Raw genomic sequence first — 17,326 nt, forward strand, 5'->3', positions numbered from 1 at the left:
TGCTTCCGGCCTTGAGGATTATTGAGGCCTAACAGTCACAAAATGGCAGGGCATAGGCAGAGTAGGGCACAATCTTGAGGCAGAGTTTGGCATAAGCAGCTGGCTTATCTCCTTCTCTGTTAAGAATGATTAGTAGCGGCCCAAAGCCCATAGGTGCCAACTCCCTGGGTGCCTGAGCACCCACAAATTCCCCATGAAGAGGCCGGGCACCCACAAATTTCGGTGCAGGTGGGCATTGGGACAGTGCACTGTTCCCCAAAGCAGCATTGAGCCCCTGCACATAATTTAATGCTGTTTCAAGGACGGATGATTTCATAGAATCTTAGAATTGAAGAGTTGGAAAGGACTCGAGAGCCGTCTAGTACAACACACTGCACTGCAGGAATCTTTTGTCCAACGTCAGGCACTGGTGCTGTCAATTCTTTTCTCCTACATCTGAATTACTACAGACTTGGGATTTTTTTTTAAAAAAAAAACCACTTTATTGAAATTTGTTTTTCCATACAGAATTCAGAACACATAAAAACAGGAAACATAACTTGGTGCAGGTGAAGCTAAAGTATAGCCATACAGATAATGCAGGGTATAAGGTGAAAAACTAAAGGAGAAAGGAAATATCACACACAAACTGGGACGGGGCGGGCAATGATGGGGAAAGAGGAGATGGCAGAATGGCGGATGTGTTGGTAAAGCAGCACCAGGCAGGATTGAACCCTCTTGCTCTCAATGCTGCAGTCACAGTGGGGAGGAAAGGAGACGCAGGTTGTTGTTCCCCCAGCCTCCCTCCTGACATGAAGGGTTTATTAACCCTACTTAAACAGTAGCCCAACCCTCAAACCTAGGCACTCTTTCGTATGTCACAACACAACAGGTCATCAGTATGAAGATCAGCCTGGATCAGGTGTTCCTTGGGCTCGTTCGGGGCCCTGAGTTGGCAGAGGCACAGCACTGAAACTAACAAATTATAATATCCATCTTAAAAACCTCAATATTCCTTGGTTCCTTTGAATTCCCGAAGAATGTAGAGCTCAACTATATATATAATTTCTGAATGTAAGGTTGATTTTAAATGATTCAAATCGCCTTGACTTTAAAATGAAGCCTCCTGCAATTATCATACTGGAAATGTCATTCTGTGGACTGTTAGATACCAAAGACTTCATCTGGCTTTTCCCTCCTGATTTTCGACATCTTCTTCAGGAGGGTTTCGTCATTTGGCTCAGCTTGCACTTAGTGGGCTGATAAAAGAGAGAGAGAACGCAATAATCAGGTGCCTCTAAACTAAAATCTGCAGTCCTGTGCCCCAGCACTGCAGCCTTGCCTCCCCACGGACTCTGCTGCCCTTTCTGCCACCACCCCCAGCAGCCCCAACTCACCTCTCCGGTTTCGGTACATCACCGTCAGTACAATTCCCGTGCCAAATGCCACAAGATGTCCTAGAAATCCTAGCACCCAAGCCAACGGTGATCCAAAGTATCCTGGAGCTGGAGGAAAGTCAGTTGGAGATGCAGGTTTAAGTTTTGGCCAATGTGATTTGGTACTACATTCTGGGGATGAGGGTTGGATAATCCCATCGCCCTCACCTTCTGGCTCCCAGGGGATCGTCTCCTCCAGTGGTGCCTCCAGTGCTTCGTGTTGTACCTGGCAGGTAAAATTGGCTGCAAAATGGCCCTGCTTTGGGAAGAAGACCCTTCCAATTGAGAACGTCCCATTAGGATTGTGTACAAATTCAGATTTGTATATTTCCTCTTGTATCGGCTCCCCATTTTGCAGCCACTGCACTGTAACATTTTGTGGGTAAAACCCACACACTAGGCACTCAGCTACCAAGAACATCTTCCCGGGTGGCCTGGTGACAATATGCAGTTCTGGACGACCTGCAAGGAGAAGAGATGTTGAGGTCCTGCAAGTCTGGTGATGGCCACTAGAGGGAGACATTGCAGATTATAAAGGAAACCCACCCAACAATTTCCAAAGGCCACAGTTGTATGAAATGCATTACACGAGAGCAGCTCAGCACCAGAGCATTTGCCTTGCAGGCAGATGGTCCCAGGTTCAATCTCTGGTGTCTTCAGGTAGGGCTGGGAAAAGCTGTCTCCTAAAACCCAGACAGCTGCTGCCAGGCAGCATGGACAATAATGTGCTAGATGGACAAACGAACAAGTCACCATTGCATAGCTGCAGTTTGCCTTGAGAAGGCTGATATTCCCCTCCCGTGCCATCATTTCTCTCCAGTCGAATTAAGAGTTGCACTCCTGACATCATCACCATCACCACCACCATCATAATTTATTTATACCCCACCCATCTGGCTCGGTTTCCCCAGACACTCTGGGCAGCTCCCAACAGAATATTAATATTATAGCGACAAAAGATCAAACATTAAAAACTTCCCTAAACAGGGCTGTCTTCTAAAAGTCACATGGTTGTTTATTACCATAATGTCTGATGGGAGGGCGTTCGACAGTGCGGGCGCCACTCCCATGAAGGCTCTCTGCCTGATTCCCTGTAACCTCACTTTTCACAGGGAGGGAAGCACCAGAAGGCCCTTGGAGCTGGACCTCGGTGTCTGGGCAGAACGATGGGAGTGAAGACGCTCCTTCAGTTTGACCCCAAGAGAAGAATGGGGCGAAGAAGGAATTGGAGTATGTCCCCTTAACTGTAGGAACAATACAGGAGTAGAGCATGCAGCCAATCAGAAGTTTGGTTTCCAAACATTTTGGCAGTTGAATGCACTTCCAGAACGGAGTCCGTTCAACTTCCAAGGTACAACTGTATTTTTAGCCAGACCTATGCTCCGTTTAAAGGGAGTAAAAATGCCAATCTAGACCATCACAGCCTGGCGGGGAAGAGGACTACAGGTCCTGTGAGGCAAGGATGGGGAAAGTGTGGCTCTCCAATGTTCTTTGACTACAATTCCCATCTTCCTGACCATTGGCTTTTCTGTCCAGGTCTGACGGGAGCTGGAGGCCATCCACATCTGGAGGGTCACAGGCTGCCTATCTCCGAACATGGCATACGTAAAGCCTTTTTGTTCAATATAGCAGCATGTTAAGTAGTGTGTGAAGCCACCATTTTAATGCAACTTCCACCTGATTTGTAGGAAAGCGGTACCTTAGCAATCATGAAGGGCCTTAGTGTGGAAGCAAATTTGACTGGGTGGGCCTTCACCCGCCTCAGCAGATAAGTTCTTGCAGGTTTCTTTATCATGGAGCAGACACTACTGGTTAGAGCAAAGGGATACAGAGTTTTGAGGAGGAAAATAAATGGAGGCAGAACAGGGTAGAGACTGTGAGTCAGAACTGGGTCTCACTAAGAGGGGGAACTGCGCTTATCATGGGCATTTCAGGACTCCAGGTTGTGCAGGAAAGGCTTCCACTTACCTTGCACCTTGAGCTCAAAATTTTGAGTGATTGGGTCTTTTACCGCTCGGTGATGGATGTGGCACGAGAAGGTAACACCAGCGTCAGAGACTTGTGGTGTGAACTCCAGAACACTCTGAGCATGGAAGAGGCCATTGGGCCCGTGCTGGACGAGGGGCGAGTCAGCTTTCAGAGTCTCACTGCCTCGCAGCCACGTCACTGAGACATTGCCAGGGTAAAAGTCAGATGCCGCGCACATCAAGTTGCTTGGTTCGCCCAGCTCTACGTCTGTGAGGCCAAGTGTTAGGCGTGGGGGAGCTGGAGGCAGAGAGGAGAGTTAGGAGAGCATCTCCTTGGGCAGCTTAACATGACAACTTATACAACTACTGCCCTAAGGAAAATAAAGTAAAACTATGTACAGAGATTCTAGTTACAGGTAGGTAGCTGTGTTGGTCTGAGTCGAAGCAAAATAAAAAAATTCCTTCAGTAGCACCTTAAAGACCAACTAAGTTTTTATTTTGGTATGAGCTTTCGTGTGCATGCACACTTCTTCAGATACACTGAAGAATACACTGTATCTGAAGAAGTGTGCATGCACACGAAAGCTCATACCAAAATAAAAACTTAGTTGGTCTTTAAGGTGCTACTGAAGGAATTTTTTTTTATTTTGTACAGATAATTATTCTTTCTCTGTGCTCTTCAGCCATCTGGGCAGCGCAACAGCCACCCTGCTCTCATTCATAGCCTGTCTAATAAAGAAGTCTGTTGCTAAGGCAACCTGTTGCTGGGAGAAAACTTGTTGCCAGGGGTAAAACTATGCAATCTCAAGTCTATTTTTAGGCTACATTATCATGGTGCTTGGTTTGGCCAGCTGCACCTTTGTGGGGCCAAGTGCCTGTTAGATGTGCTTTAAATGTATGGCATAGATGTGCTTTGGCAATGCAGAAGAGCACTAGTGTGGAAGCAAACTCGACTGGATGTGGCTTCATCCACTTCAGCAAAGAAATTCATGATTGTTTCTACATCATGGAGGAGACACAATCTGGTTAGAGCGCGCGGACCCCAAAAGAACCCCAGATTGTGCTTACTGGGAACGTGGAGATTCAGCTGAGCCCAGACACAGATCATTTGCCCCCCACCCCCGGCCAGCCCTATTAAGGGCTTCGAGAGTGGGCGAAGTGGCGCCGTGGGCTCCATGCTGACTGTCAGCTGAGCGGTGGAATCTTCCTAAATTCATGATGGAAGACATTGGACATCGTGAGTAAATAAATTTAAATTGGATATCAATAATTTGGACCACAGAAAGGATTAAGAACAAGGGAAGTCGGTCCTTTCCGCTGCGGTAAAAGCGAAAGTAAGACAAGCGGCTACAGCAGGAAGAGATTTTTTTTTAGAAAAAATAAAACTTCCAAATCTGGACCTATAAACTCTCCCCAAAGTCAGGGCAAGGGGAGAAGAGACTTTTTATCTTCATAGCCCTGAAATTTCTAGACAAATAGACTAGAAATTTTCCCTTTGAGAACGGAGCTCCGGGGGTTCAGCCAACCACTGACATCATAATGGAGAACTGCTGAACCGCTGAACTGTTGAACTTTTGTTTCCTATTTAGACTCTTTGAAGTCTCCTGCAGCAGTCTGAGCTGCTGGAAAGGACTGTTCAAATTAAATACTGGAACTATATTTCACATCTTCATTATTTAGGAATTTGGAAGCATAAATTACTGCTGAAAAGTTGACAATAGAGGTAAAGCCTTAATACACTATTGACTGTAATTAAAGAGTTGCACTGCTCATGAGCCCCATGCTGCTGGCTAGAGGGAATAATTGTTGTTTGACCTTGACAGTGCAGCTGCTTGCTTAATATTTTGACTGACGGAACCTGCAAGTGAGAAAACAAGGATACAACCCAGAAGAGCCTCAACAGCAGCTACACAACAAACAACAGCTACACATCAAGAACAGGTCCTAGCAGCATTGGCAGAAATTAAGACAGTAGTAAAATCCAACACTGAGATTGCTTTTATTCATATGAAGGAACGTGAATCTTTTTTATGTCTGAGAAATTTCCCTGAGATTGAACAGGGGAATTTAAAAGATGTAATAATTCAAGAATTTGTTTCACAGTGGGATTTGGATAAAGAAGAATTTGAGAAGACGATTGTGAAAGTTTATAAATTTGGACCCAGAGGGAAGAAAGGATCAAGAACAGTGGGAATTTGTATGGAGGAATTCCAAACTAGAGAACAAAGAGATTTAATACTAGGACTTCACTACAGAAATAATCTGAAGATAAAGCAACAACAAGTGGTACTTTTTAAAGAAATTCCTATGTTGTTCCTGGGATTCAGTAATAGATACATGGACTTGGCCAACGTGTTGAGGAAAAAAGGGATTTTCTTTCATTGGGAGTTTCCTCAAGGTCTCTTCTTCAAATACAAAGAAAGGTACGGTATGTAAGAATCAAAACACCAGAAGAAAAGAGGAAGTTCTTGGAGAAACCTGCAAAGGATTTTGAAGCTGATTTAAGACTGGAACTTGGAGAACCATCTGGAGCAGCAGCAGCAGCGTTGGGAGCAGAGCTAGACTTAGGATCTTTGGGAGCAGGAGCAAGTGCACCAGTGTAAGAAAATATGGCTTTAAGAATTTTGACTTGGAATGTTAATGGACTTAACTCATGACCCAAGAGGAACCGGATTCATCATGTATTATTAAAACAGAATTTAAATGTGATTTGTTTACAAGAGACACACGTGATGAGGACTCATAGAATTTTTTTGCAGAATAAGAAGTTGGGCCAGGAATATACTTCTTCTGATAAAGTCAAAAAAAGAGTAGTAATTTATATGAAAGATAAATTGAAACCAAAATTGATGCGCCAAATGAAGCGAAGGCTGAATTCTTCAAAAAGATCCACGATGTTCTATTAGATTTTATGGATTATAAAATTGTAATGATGGGCGATTTGAATGGGGTTGTCTCCACCTTGATGGACAGATCTCAAAGACAGAAAATTTCGAATGATGGAAGACTACCAAAGACTTTTTTTGAGATGGTTGACAATCTTGACATGATAGATGCCTGGAGGACGAAAAATCCATTGAAAAAAGATAGTACTTTTTTCTCAGACTCCCAAAAATCGTGGTCCCGCTTGGATTATATATGGATAACCAGAGAATTGGTCCCGAGAATTATTAAGGTACAAATTTGCCCAAGGACATGTTCGGATCATAATGCTGTGTGTTTAGAACTAAAGCTGTCTCTGCAGGGTTCTTTTACATGGAGGATGAACGATGCATGGTTGAGAAATGCAGAGACTGCCAAGAAGGCCCAAAAGACCCTAAGGATTATTTTGAAATAAACTTGAGTACAGAGACAGATAAAAGGGTCATTTGGGACGCAAGTAAGGCAGTGATGAGAGGGTTTTTGATACAACAGAATGCGATTAGGAAGAAACAACAAAATGAGAAAAAAGAAAATGTTTTGTCGCAATTGAAAGAAAAAGAAATTGAGATGTAATCCAAAAAATCCGCAGATCCAAAAAGAAATCAAGTTGCTCTACGTACAGTATTCACAATTAATAAACCAGGTAATGGGTTAGAAGATTAAAATGATGAATCAAAGGACATTTGAATCTGCAAATAAATGTGGAAAGGTATAGGAGTGGGATCAAAACAGTACAAACTAAAAGCCTTCGCTGATGACTTAGTATTAACTTTACAAGACCAGTGCAATTAAAGCACTGGAAATAATTCAGGAGTTTGGACAGCTTGCAGGGTTTAAATTGAATAAAGTGAAAACCAAAGTACTGGATAAGAATCTAACACCAGAAGAAATAAATGGTCTACAGGGTGCCAATGGTTTGACGTTTGTTAAAAAGGTAAAATACCTGGGAGTAAATATGACAGGGAAGAATATAAAATTGTTTAAAAATAATTATGAAGCAGCAGCCTTTTGCTGGATGAAAGAATGGTTTTTACTCAATAATACCGATATATTAGATCTGGAAGGCCATGACAATGCATTTGGTCGGCATGCATATTTGTGGTACGATAAGATTAAGGTTCACAAAGGTTTCAAATGTCATATTATCAGAAAATCATTATATAATGTGTGGATTAGATATAAGGATCTGTTAAAAAGGAAAACACCCAGGTGGATTTCACCTCTAGAAGCTAAGGCACATAAAAAATTGAATATGGAAACCAAGTGGTTAAAGTATAAAGATATATTGGTGGATGAAGGAGATCAATTCAAGTTAAAAACATATGAACAGTTAAAGAATAATGTGAATGATTGGTTACAATATCATAAAATAAATGAAATGTTCAAAATGGATAAAAAATAGGTTTTCAAGCAAAAAAGTCTAAATTGGAGACGGAATTGTTAGAGTCTAAAACAAAAAATCTTTCAAAGATGTATAATTTATTGTTGGAATGGCATACTAAAGATGAACAAATGAAATCTGTTATGATTGATTGGGCAAAAGATGTGGGTCATAATATTATGATGGAGGATTGGGAAAGGTTTTGGAGGAAGAATATAAAGTTTACTGCGTGTAATGCTAAGAATTGGAAGAGTGAAGACTTACCTACAGTGGATGAATGGCAGATGAGGATGATTGAATTTATGGAACAGGCCGAACTGACCGGGAGACTTCGTGACCAGAGGAAAGAGTCGGTGGAAGAAGATTGGAAGAAATTTAAAGTTTATTTAAGAAATAATTGCAATATTGGAAATGTTTAAGATGAGATTTGGAAGTACAGGGAGGTTGTAGAGGGGATTTGTAGAGGTATTGTAGTATATTAAGTTTTAGATATAAGAGTAAAAATAAGAATTGAATTAATAGGTGAAATTTTGTTAGTTAAGGTAAAAATAAGATGATTGAAGGATGATATAGAAATTACTAAGGATGATATACAATGAAAAGCAGAAAGGAGGGACTTGAGGAAGTCAACAATGAGGACAAATGAGTGATAAATATGGTTGTTGTTTTTCTTTTTGTACTTTGTATTTTTGTGTTTTATGTGATTTTTTGTATTTTATATGTTTCTTCAGTTTTATAAAATCAATAAATATATTTGAAAAAACAATAACAATCTGGTTAGAGCAAACAGCTATGGAGTTTTGAGGAGAAAAATATGCAGAGGCAGAACAGGCTAGAGAGCCAGAACTGGGTCTCACTAAGAAGGGAAAGTGGTTCGTAATGCTATTTTTCTAGAAAAGGAGGTGCCAAAACTCATATTGAACAGCTCCCTTGTTCTCTTAACAATGGCAATGGCGCCCACCTGAGAGCTGCTGGAAGAACTGAGTTCCGGATCAAAAAAAGCCCTGGTAGTTAGCCTGGGCGGGGGTGGGGGTGAGCGAGAGGGTGCAGGATTCCAGGGTCGTACAGGAAAGGCTCCCACTTACCTACCACATCCAGCTCAATATCTTGACGGATTGGGCCTTTTAATGCTTGGTGTTGGATGCGGCACGAGAAGGTAACACCATCGTCAGAGATTTGTGGTATGAAGTTCAGGACACTCTCTGCATAGAAGAGGTAATTGGTCCCACGCTTGCCACGGGGCGAGTCAGCTTTCAAAGTCTCATTGCCTCGCAGCCAATTCACAGAGACACGGTCAGGGTAAAAGTCGGATACTGCACATGTCAAGTTGCTTGGTTTGCCCAGCGGCACTTCTGTGGGGCCGAGTGTTAGGCGTGGGGGAACTGGAGGGAGAGAGGAGAGTTAGGAGAGCATCTCCTTGGGCAGCTTAAAGGGTGCTGGGAACTGTAGCTATGTGAGCAGCAAGCTGCAGTTCTCAGAATTCTTCACAGGAAGCCACACGAGTTAAATGTGCTTTAAATGTATGGCATGGATGTGACTTCCCTTTTCCCTTCCGCAATAAAAGGAAATGCTCAGTACAAGTTCCCTGCAACTTGGCTTCTCACAACGAGGGAACTGCCAGATGGCCCTCGGCACTGGATCACAGTGTCCGGGCAGAACAATGGGGGTGGAGTCGCTTCTTCAGGTATACTGGACCGAGGCCATTTAGGGCTTTAAAGGTCAGCACCAACACTTTGAACTGTGCTCGGAAACCTACTGGGAGCCAATGTAGATCTTTGAAGACCGGTGTTATGTGGTCTCGACGGCCGTTCCCAGTCACCAGTCTAGCTGCTGCATTCTGGATTAGTTCTAGTTTCCGGGTAACCTTCAAAGGTAGCCCCACGTAGAGCGCATTGCAGTAGTCCAAGCGGGAGACAACTAGAGCATGCACCACTCTGGCGAGACAGTCTGCGGGCAGGTGGGGGTCTCAGCCTGCTTACCAGATGGAGCTGATAAACAGCTGATAATCATACCTTCCTGCTCCCATTTAATCTGGATCATCCTTATCATTCTTTCTTTGTCGCTTATCATCAATTTATATAACACCCCTGCTATCCCTTTCTCTGTTATTTATCTTTTCTTCAGCACCATATCTATTTTCATTTCTGTCCTCATTGTCTCCTCTACTCTTTCCGTTTTTATTAAGTCATAAAGTCCTTGCACTTTCAGCCAATATTGTTTTCCACCTTGAGTATGTTGGCATCCATTTCATATTCCAATTCTTCCAGATTCCTAGCACAGTTTTTCTTGGCCCTATTGTCTTCTTACAAGCCATATTAATATCTCTATTAAATAGCCCATCTCTTCCGATTCCTTCATTTTTTTCATTCTCCAGCCTAATCCATTTAATCTCATCCTTATATCCAATATTTATTAAATTTTTCAGTTGGAATGCTTCATAATAAAATTTTAAATTCGGTATTCCCCATCCCATCCCTTCTTGAGATGAATCATTTACTATGTCTGGGGTTCTAAGTCTTTTACTTCCAAAAACCCAATTTTTAAATAGCTTATTCTATGTTTTAAACCATATTTTCCTAATAGGTAGAGCAATTACTTGAAATAAATATAATAATTTCAGTACCAAAAACATTTTAACTGCTCTACCCTACCTAGAATAGATAGATTCTTATTTTTCCATGATTTTATATCTTCTTTATAATTTACATCTGGAATCCTAACAATATTTTTAATAATATTTACCCCCAAGTATTGACTCCCCCCCCGTTCATATCCATCCTTGTCATTTTTTTGCAATCTCCTCCTCCTCCTCCTCCTCTTTATTTACATCGCAAAATAAAATTTCAGACTTCTCCAAATTTACTTCTCTTTAAAGTTCTTCAGTATTAACATAAGTTGTCTTTCACCCTCAAGAGGGGTGGTGAATAATAATAGGATATCATCTGCATACATATTTAACTTGATTTCCTCCCTCCCTCCCTTATATCCTTTTGTCCTTGCTGAGTTTCCTATCCTGTCTGCCAAGTACTCCATGCCCAACACAAATAATACGGTAGTGGTGAGAGTGAGCACCCTTGTTTAACTCTTCTTTGTATATTAAATTGATCTGAAACCCCCTCATTCACTCAGACCACAGCTTCCCTTCTCTATACAATTCTCGGATTGCTTCCACAAAGTTTTCTCCTAATCCTACCTCCCACATAATATTCCATAAGAACTTATGTCTAATCGTATCAAAGGCCTTATACGCATCCAATTTGAAGACCACCAATTTACCTTTTCCCCTGCTTGTTAATACGTTTAACACATTTCTTATGGGGTGGCCTATGTATCTTCCCTTAACAAATCCATATTGATCTTCCTTAATTATTTTAGGTAGTACCTTTTCCAGTCCCCTTGCCAGGATCTTTGTAAATATCTTATAGTCTTGATTTAGTAGGCTAATTGGTCTATGTGACCCCACCTCTGTAGGGTCCTTTTCGTGGTTTTTCAATCACTACTATTTCAGCTAGTTTCCAAGTGTCTGGGGCTTTCCCCCCTTCTAGAATGTTGTTGAATACTTTTTTTAGGTTCTGACCCCAGGATATCAATTGTTTCTTTATACAAATGCAGTAATTCCATCTAATCCTGGGGACTTCTTACTCCTAAATGATTTAACTACATTCTCTATTTCTTCCAGAGAAATTTCCTCCTTCAGTCTTAATCTATCACTTTCTTCGATTTTAATCCCTAAACTTTCCCTACTAATATTTTTATTTTCTTCTTTATATAAAAAATTTATAGAATTCTGCAAATTCTTTCCTTATTTCTTTAGAGCTTTGTGTAAGTATTTTCCTTCCGGTCATAATGGCCTTCACCCTCTGTTTATCCCTCCTTTTCTTTAAATAGTTTGCAACTCTCTTATATAAGATGGATCTTCACACTCATATTGCACCCAATATTGTGGAAAGCCAACAACATTTTTTTTCAACCACAACCTCATAGTTGTCTGCTTTTTTGTTGCCAAGGAAGTTTTCGATAACTGCCACGAAAGACTGCCACACTTTCTTCTCTTTGCAATTCATCTTCCTGACAAATTCCTCATCTTGAACAAGGGCACAAATTTGAGATCCATCGAACAAACCTGCTTTGATCTTCACAAAAGACAAAGCGGGAAAAGCTGCAACTGTATGTTGAAAACATTTACCTTCAGAATTTAATGCTATCACGAACTATTTCATCAAGATCTTTTTTCATGTCTCCTAGGATGTCGCTTTTCAAACGCCAAATTAATTCTTTTAAATCCATCTCAGACTCAAATCCAGAATTCCTCCTTCCATGGCAGACTACTGTTGGACCATCAAATGAGAATCCCCTGTGCAAGTCCACAAACGCAAGAGCTACAAGCGCAAATTCTTACCTGAATAACAACAGCTTATAGAAGCTGTGTATCCCCAGAGAATGTCATGTTCAATGCTATATTAGTCACTTACATTTATACTCATATTGTTCTACTTTGGCAATATGTTTAATAAAATATTGAATACTTGCATTGTGAAAAACAAAGAAAATGGTGAAAAGTGGAAAAACATGAATTGCAAAACAAAAACAAAAACTAGAGCTTACAGAACAAAACCAATTTCAGATTTGAAATCAGGATTGAAAGAACCTATAAGAAAAGTTGAAAAATCTCAGGCAACAGAAAATGAAAGAAAAATTGCTCCCCAATGTATCCTCCTCCTCCTCCTCCTCCAACTAGGGCTCTGTCAGGTCTGTTTAGCCGGGAGTTAACATGAAGTGCTTCAAAGGATGTGCTTTAAAATGATTTTTTACATCAAGTACTTTCATGTGAAATATGTTTAGTGCTTTAAAAAATGTTTTCCGCCCGCCGCCTTGCCTCCCTTACCTTCTAATTTCAATGTCACCTTCCCTTCAGCAAGGTCAGGATGATGGTCAACACAACACGTATACTCCCCGTCCTCATACTCCTGTATATCTCTGAGTTTGACGGTGGCGTTGCCCTTTAGTTTCAACTCATTCAAATCAAACACTGCTCCCCTCTGTCTATATGCGGAGGTGCCTCTCCTGTACCTTATAATAGTGCTTCCTCTCCGCGACCATCTCACACTCAAGATTTGGCTGTCAATGGGCTTGGGAGGGTCAAAACTGAAGTAGCAAGGCAGGTATACAGTAGAGTGTGGCCCGGCCTGGACTGGGGTTGAAGGGACTTGGATTTTCATGGCTGCCCCTGAAAAGGACAAAGAGATACAGTTAGACTGTAATTAGGCTGGACCTCCATCGCAGGCTAAAGCCATCTTAAGCCAGTATTAACTTCTAAGATTCCTGCAAACTGTAGTTATGCAAAAAAACGGATTGCCAAAGCCCTTTGGTAAAAAACCAGGCTGGTTAGAGGAGTTTGAGGACTAGTTTAAATCTGAATGTAGGATGTGCCTTTGACTTCTCAAAAAAAGTAACCATCTGCTGTGGTGTATGGGGCGTTAGAGGGGGGGTACCTCTGGTGTGGGACACGTCATGCTGTTTCTGGGGTGGCTTGTCCACCTTTGGTCCCCAGCCTGCACTCAGCTCTCACCTCTGGCTATTATTATTATTATTATTATTATTATTATTATTATTATTATTATTATTATTATCATGCCAGGCTGTACACCAAGGTCTCAGGGCAATTCACATGAAAAGAGCCGAGAAACTGTCAGCAAGCGATAGCGGCCACACCCTGGGAAAGGCCTTGACTGGCTGGCCAAATGAGGTGAGGGTAGCTAATGGGTCTCAAACCCTCAGTGAGTTAAGAGATTTGCCCTGTGTGCGAAGACAAGTTCCAGCAGATTGAGCCAATGAGACGAATGCTGGGTCTAAGAGAGTAGAAGGCGGTTTCTGCACATGCTGTAGATGGAAGTGAGGGGCAGATGGGAAGACAGCCCACCTAGGAGAGGGGGAAAACTCTGACCCTAAACCTCCACTCCCTTGTGGGACATCTTCAGCAGAGGCTAAGGAGTAAAGCCTACACAAATCTGGAGTGGAGTCCCTAAGACAGTTGGATGGTGCATTGTACTCCTCCTTCCGGCAACTCCTGAGCCAAGCTGGTGCCAAACGTATTGCTCTGGTTTGCTTTGGACCGCAAGAGTAAGGCCAAGAGGGGAGTCTTGTCATCTGGCAGCCCAGGACCTCCATATACACCACCCCGGCTTGTGCCATGCGAAGGTCACTTTGGTGCTGCTAACACAGTGGTTTGACTTCACCCCTGGAGGCATACTCCATTGTCTCTTGATGCTAACAATCATCTGTTACCCCTGTCACATGCTGATGAACTATAACTCCATTCAACCCTAGCAAGCATGGCCCTCTCCACATGGACACCAGCGTTTCATTTCTTTTAGATGTAGCCCCGCTCAAAGAAGGAGCTTTCTGTTACCTACCACTGAGGATCAAAACAGGATTCAGTGTGTGTGATATAACATATTTATATATAATGTAATTTTTTCCTTTTGCAACAACAGCTGTCCGGGAGCCCAAGCAAGCTGTATCAGGCCATCAGTCCACCTAGGTCAGTACTGTCTACAATGACTGGCAGAGGCTCTCCAGGGTTTCAGATAGGAAACCACTCCTAGTGCTTCTAGGATTAGGCCGCCCGCCCGCTTCCCGGCTCCTGCTGGTCTTTGCAAAGCCGCCTCTCCCTCCCTCCTTCCTCCCCCATCACCCTCGCCCCCAAGAGCCGCCCCAGCTGGCGAGGGTCCTCTGGGTGAGTGGCTGCGACTTACATGCGCCCTGCAAGGAGAGCAGCAAACACAAGAAGCGGGGCATTTTGGGGGCCGCCTTGCTTACTTTCATTTCTCCAGAAAGGATGTGAGCTCAATATGCACCTGAGAGACAAAAGCTCAGCTAAACTGTGGCTTCCCAGGTGCCAGATTAAAACATTCTGCTTTTAGGCAAGCCAGCCCAAGCTGGGCATGTAGAAGTTAGGTGTGTTTCCTTTCTTTTTACAGTGGAACCTTGGTTTTCAAACGCAATACGTTCCGGAAAACCGTTCAAGTTCCAAAATGTTCAAAAACTGAAAACTCAGTATAGAAGCCTCAATACAATAGGGAAACTCAAAACGGAAGCCGTGCAGCGTGTTTGACTTCCGATAAGTGTTTGGAAACCGAAGCAGTTACTTCCGGCATTCGAGTTCCGAAACGTTTGTCAATGGAGAAGTTTGAAAACCAAGGTTCTACTGCAGTTTATACAGTACTGGTGATTTCAAAGTATCCTTTGCATATATTTAAATAATGTTCTTAACAATGCTCCATTTGATATCTTTGTGAGCCGCTTAGAGGTTTTCTTAACACCGAGTGGTATATATGAATGTCGTTAAATAATTTAAAATAGAATGTGTATACACCTGCTTTTAAAAAATGGTTGCCGAGGAGAGAACGTCTCCTTAGTTTTTAGATGGCCCATCAAGCACTGTGTTCTCAAAACATTCTGCTTCCGGCCTTGAGGATTATTGAGGCCTTACAGTCACAAAATGGCAGGGCAGAGGCAGAGTAGGGCACAATCTTGAGACAGAGTTTGGCATAAGCAGCTGGCTTATCTCCTTCTCTGTTAAGAATGATTTGTAGCGACCCGAAGCTTATTTGTTGGCCCATAGGTACCAACCTCCTGGGGCCCTGCCTGAGCACCCACAAATTCCCAATGAAAGGGCTGGGCACTCACAATTTTGGTACATTTGGGCATTGGGACAGTGCGCTGTTCCCCAAAGCAGCACTGAGCCCCTGGGCATAATTTAATGCTGTTTCATGGACAGATGCTTTCATAGAATTGTAGAATTGAAGAGTTGGAAAGGACCCCAAGGGCCATCTAGTCCAACCATGTGCATTTGTTGTAAACAAAATCTGCCCTTATTCCCTTATGGGGTACACAAGAGCCCTTACAGATTCCTTTGTAAGTTCTCCATTGGTAGGAGAAAATAACAGAGGCAAACCAGAGAATATTGAGAAGCAAAGCAGCTAGTAAGCCTGACCTTTATTGAACTGTTGCCACAGGGTGCTCCCCTCACAGGCAGGAGAAAGGAGAAGGACCCAGAACAAAGGTGTGCCTGCCCTTATATAGACATTTTGAAATTCCCTGTCCTAGAGCTCAAGACCACCCCTCCATACATCATCCATCCATCACACAAGGGGCCGTCTACAACAGAAATCTGAGTGTAGTGCGTTGTTTATCTCCTGTCTGGCAGGTTACCTGTTAATGGTCATTTGATTGGGTTACCTGGGGAACCTGGCCAGTCTTTTTGTAATGATACCGGTAAATACTTAGTTCCTGAGCCAGGTCACAGGCTCACCCTATTCATACACAGATATACCCTTAAGACAGGATTTGTGAATGAAAAGACAATGGGGAGGCTTTTCCATTTTCCTTCGACCTTGCAGAGAAATATCTGAGGTCAATTTGGGAGGGACAGAATGGTTTCAGGACTTTTTCCGGTGGGGTTTCAGACATGTGGTTTCTATATTTATGTACATCTTTGCTTGGTACAATTATTAGATATCTAAGTCCTTACAATTCTTATAACACATTGCAGGAATATTTTGCCCAACGTCAGGCACTGGTGCTGTCAATTCATTTCTCCCTAAACAATTGCCATGTAAGTGGCCCTCTAAGGGCATAATATGTGTTTTGAAAAAAGATGTTGGCACCAAAGACGAAAGGGGTTATTAAAAGCTTAATTCTGTACATGCTTCAATTTGTGGAACTATTCCCCCCCCCCCCGCTAAGTAGTTAGCCAAGTCTCCCGAAGCTTATTGCGATATGCACATCCCCAGATCCTTGCTTGTTGTTGCCATGGGGGGGGTGTGTCTTCATACATTTATGAGCATTGTGCCAATGCAACAGTTTTGACTGGAGAAAACTCCAGGCTTGGAGATGTATGACATGTAGTAGATCACAGGTTATTTGGGGTTTCAGGGGAAGATAAAAGTTCTCTTTTTACATTTTCTGAGAGCTGTTTTTCGAACTTCCATGCAAATTAGGAACTGGGAACAAGTGAGCAACTTCAGCAACATCCTGATAATTACATTAACAGGCCGGTGTTAATAAGATACCGTACTTGTCACTGTCTGCACTTTTCTGCATTTCATTTCCTTCTTACCTCACTGCTTGGTATCCACCCCCACCATATCTGCAGCTCAGCATGCGGCTTGATGCACAACCAATTTCTTTCAGTTTTAAGGTGCCGCCAGCCTCTTTGTTGCTGTCATGCTTATAGCATTCCATAGCAGGAGAGCAATGACCATGTGCAGCTCCCTGTCAGTCTCCATTTTGTTTCATCTTTAAAAAAAAAAAACCCAACATCACAACCACTGCCAGCTTCCAAATTTTGAGAGACCCCACAGGCCTTTTCCTGCATCGGTGGGGCTCCTTGAGTACTTGTCTGGCTGCAATGGTGGCAGCAACTGTTTTAATTTATCACTGCCTCCTGTGAATCCTCCCACCTGAGGTGGTCGCCTCATTTTGCCTCATGGGTGGGCTGGCCCTGTGTCGGAAGTAGCAAGCTTGGTCCTGGAAAGCCCCTCCTCTCATCTCAGCTGTTTAATGCAGGCAAGGGAAACGACTTTGTACATTTTCAAGGGAATCATTTGTCTTCTTTTTTGCATGTTGCAAGAGCAAAA

The 17,326-nt window shown here is 42.7% G+C and overlaps 1 gene segment (V, D, J or C); it reads right to left on the reverse strand.

The window, feature by feature from the left end:
• Positions 1 to 473: 473 nt before the first annotated feature.
• Positions 474 to 17,192, reverse strand: LOC148683974 (Ig gamma chain C region-like). The segment is given in 7 exon segments: positions 474 to 1,238; positions 1,377 to 1,484; positions 1,584 to 1,877; positions 3,384 to 3,680; positions 8,771 to 9,067; positions 12,571 to 12,912; positions 16,807 to 17,192. Coding segments are annotated over 6 exon segments (1,338 nt in total).
• Between the last annotated feature and the right edge of the window lie 134 nt (positions 17,193 to 17,326).

Source organism: Zootoca vivipara, chromosome 12 (assembly GCF_965207765.1).
Source record: "Zootoca vivipara chromosome 12, rZooViv2.hap1.1, whole genome shotgun sequence".
Taxonomy (NCBI): domain Eukaryota; kingdom Metazoa; phylum Chordata; class Lepidosauria; order Squamata; family Lacertidae; genus Zootoca; species Zootoca vivipara.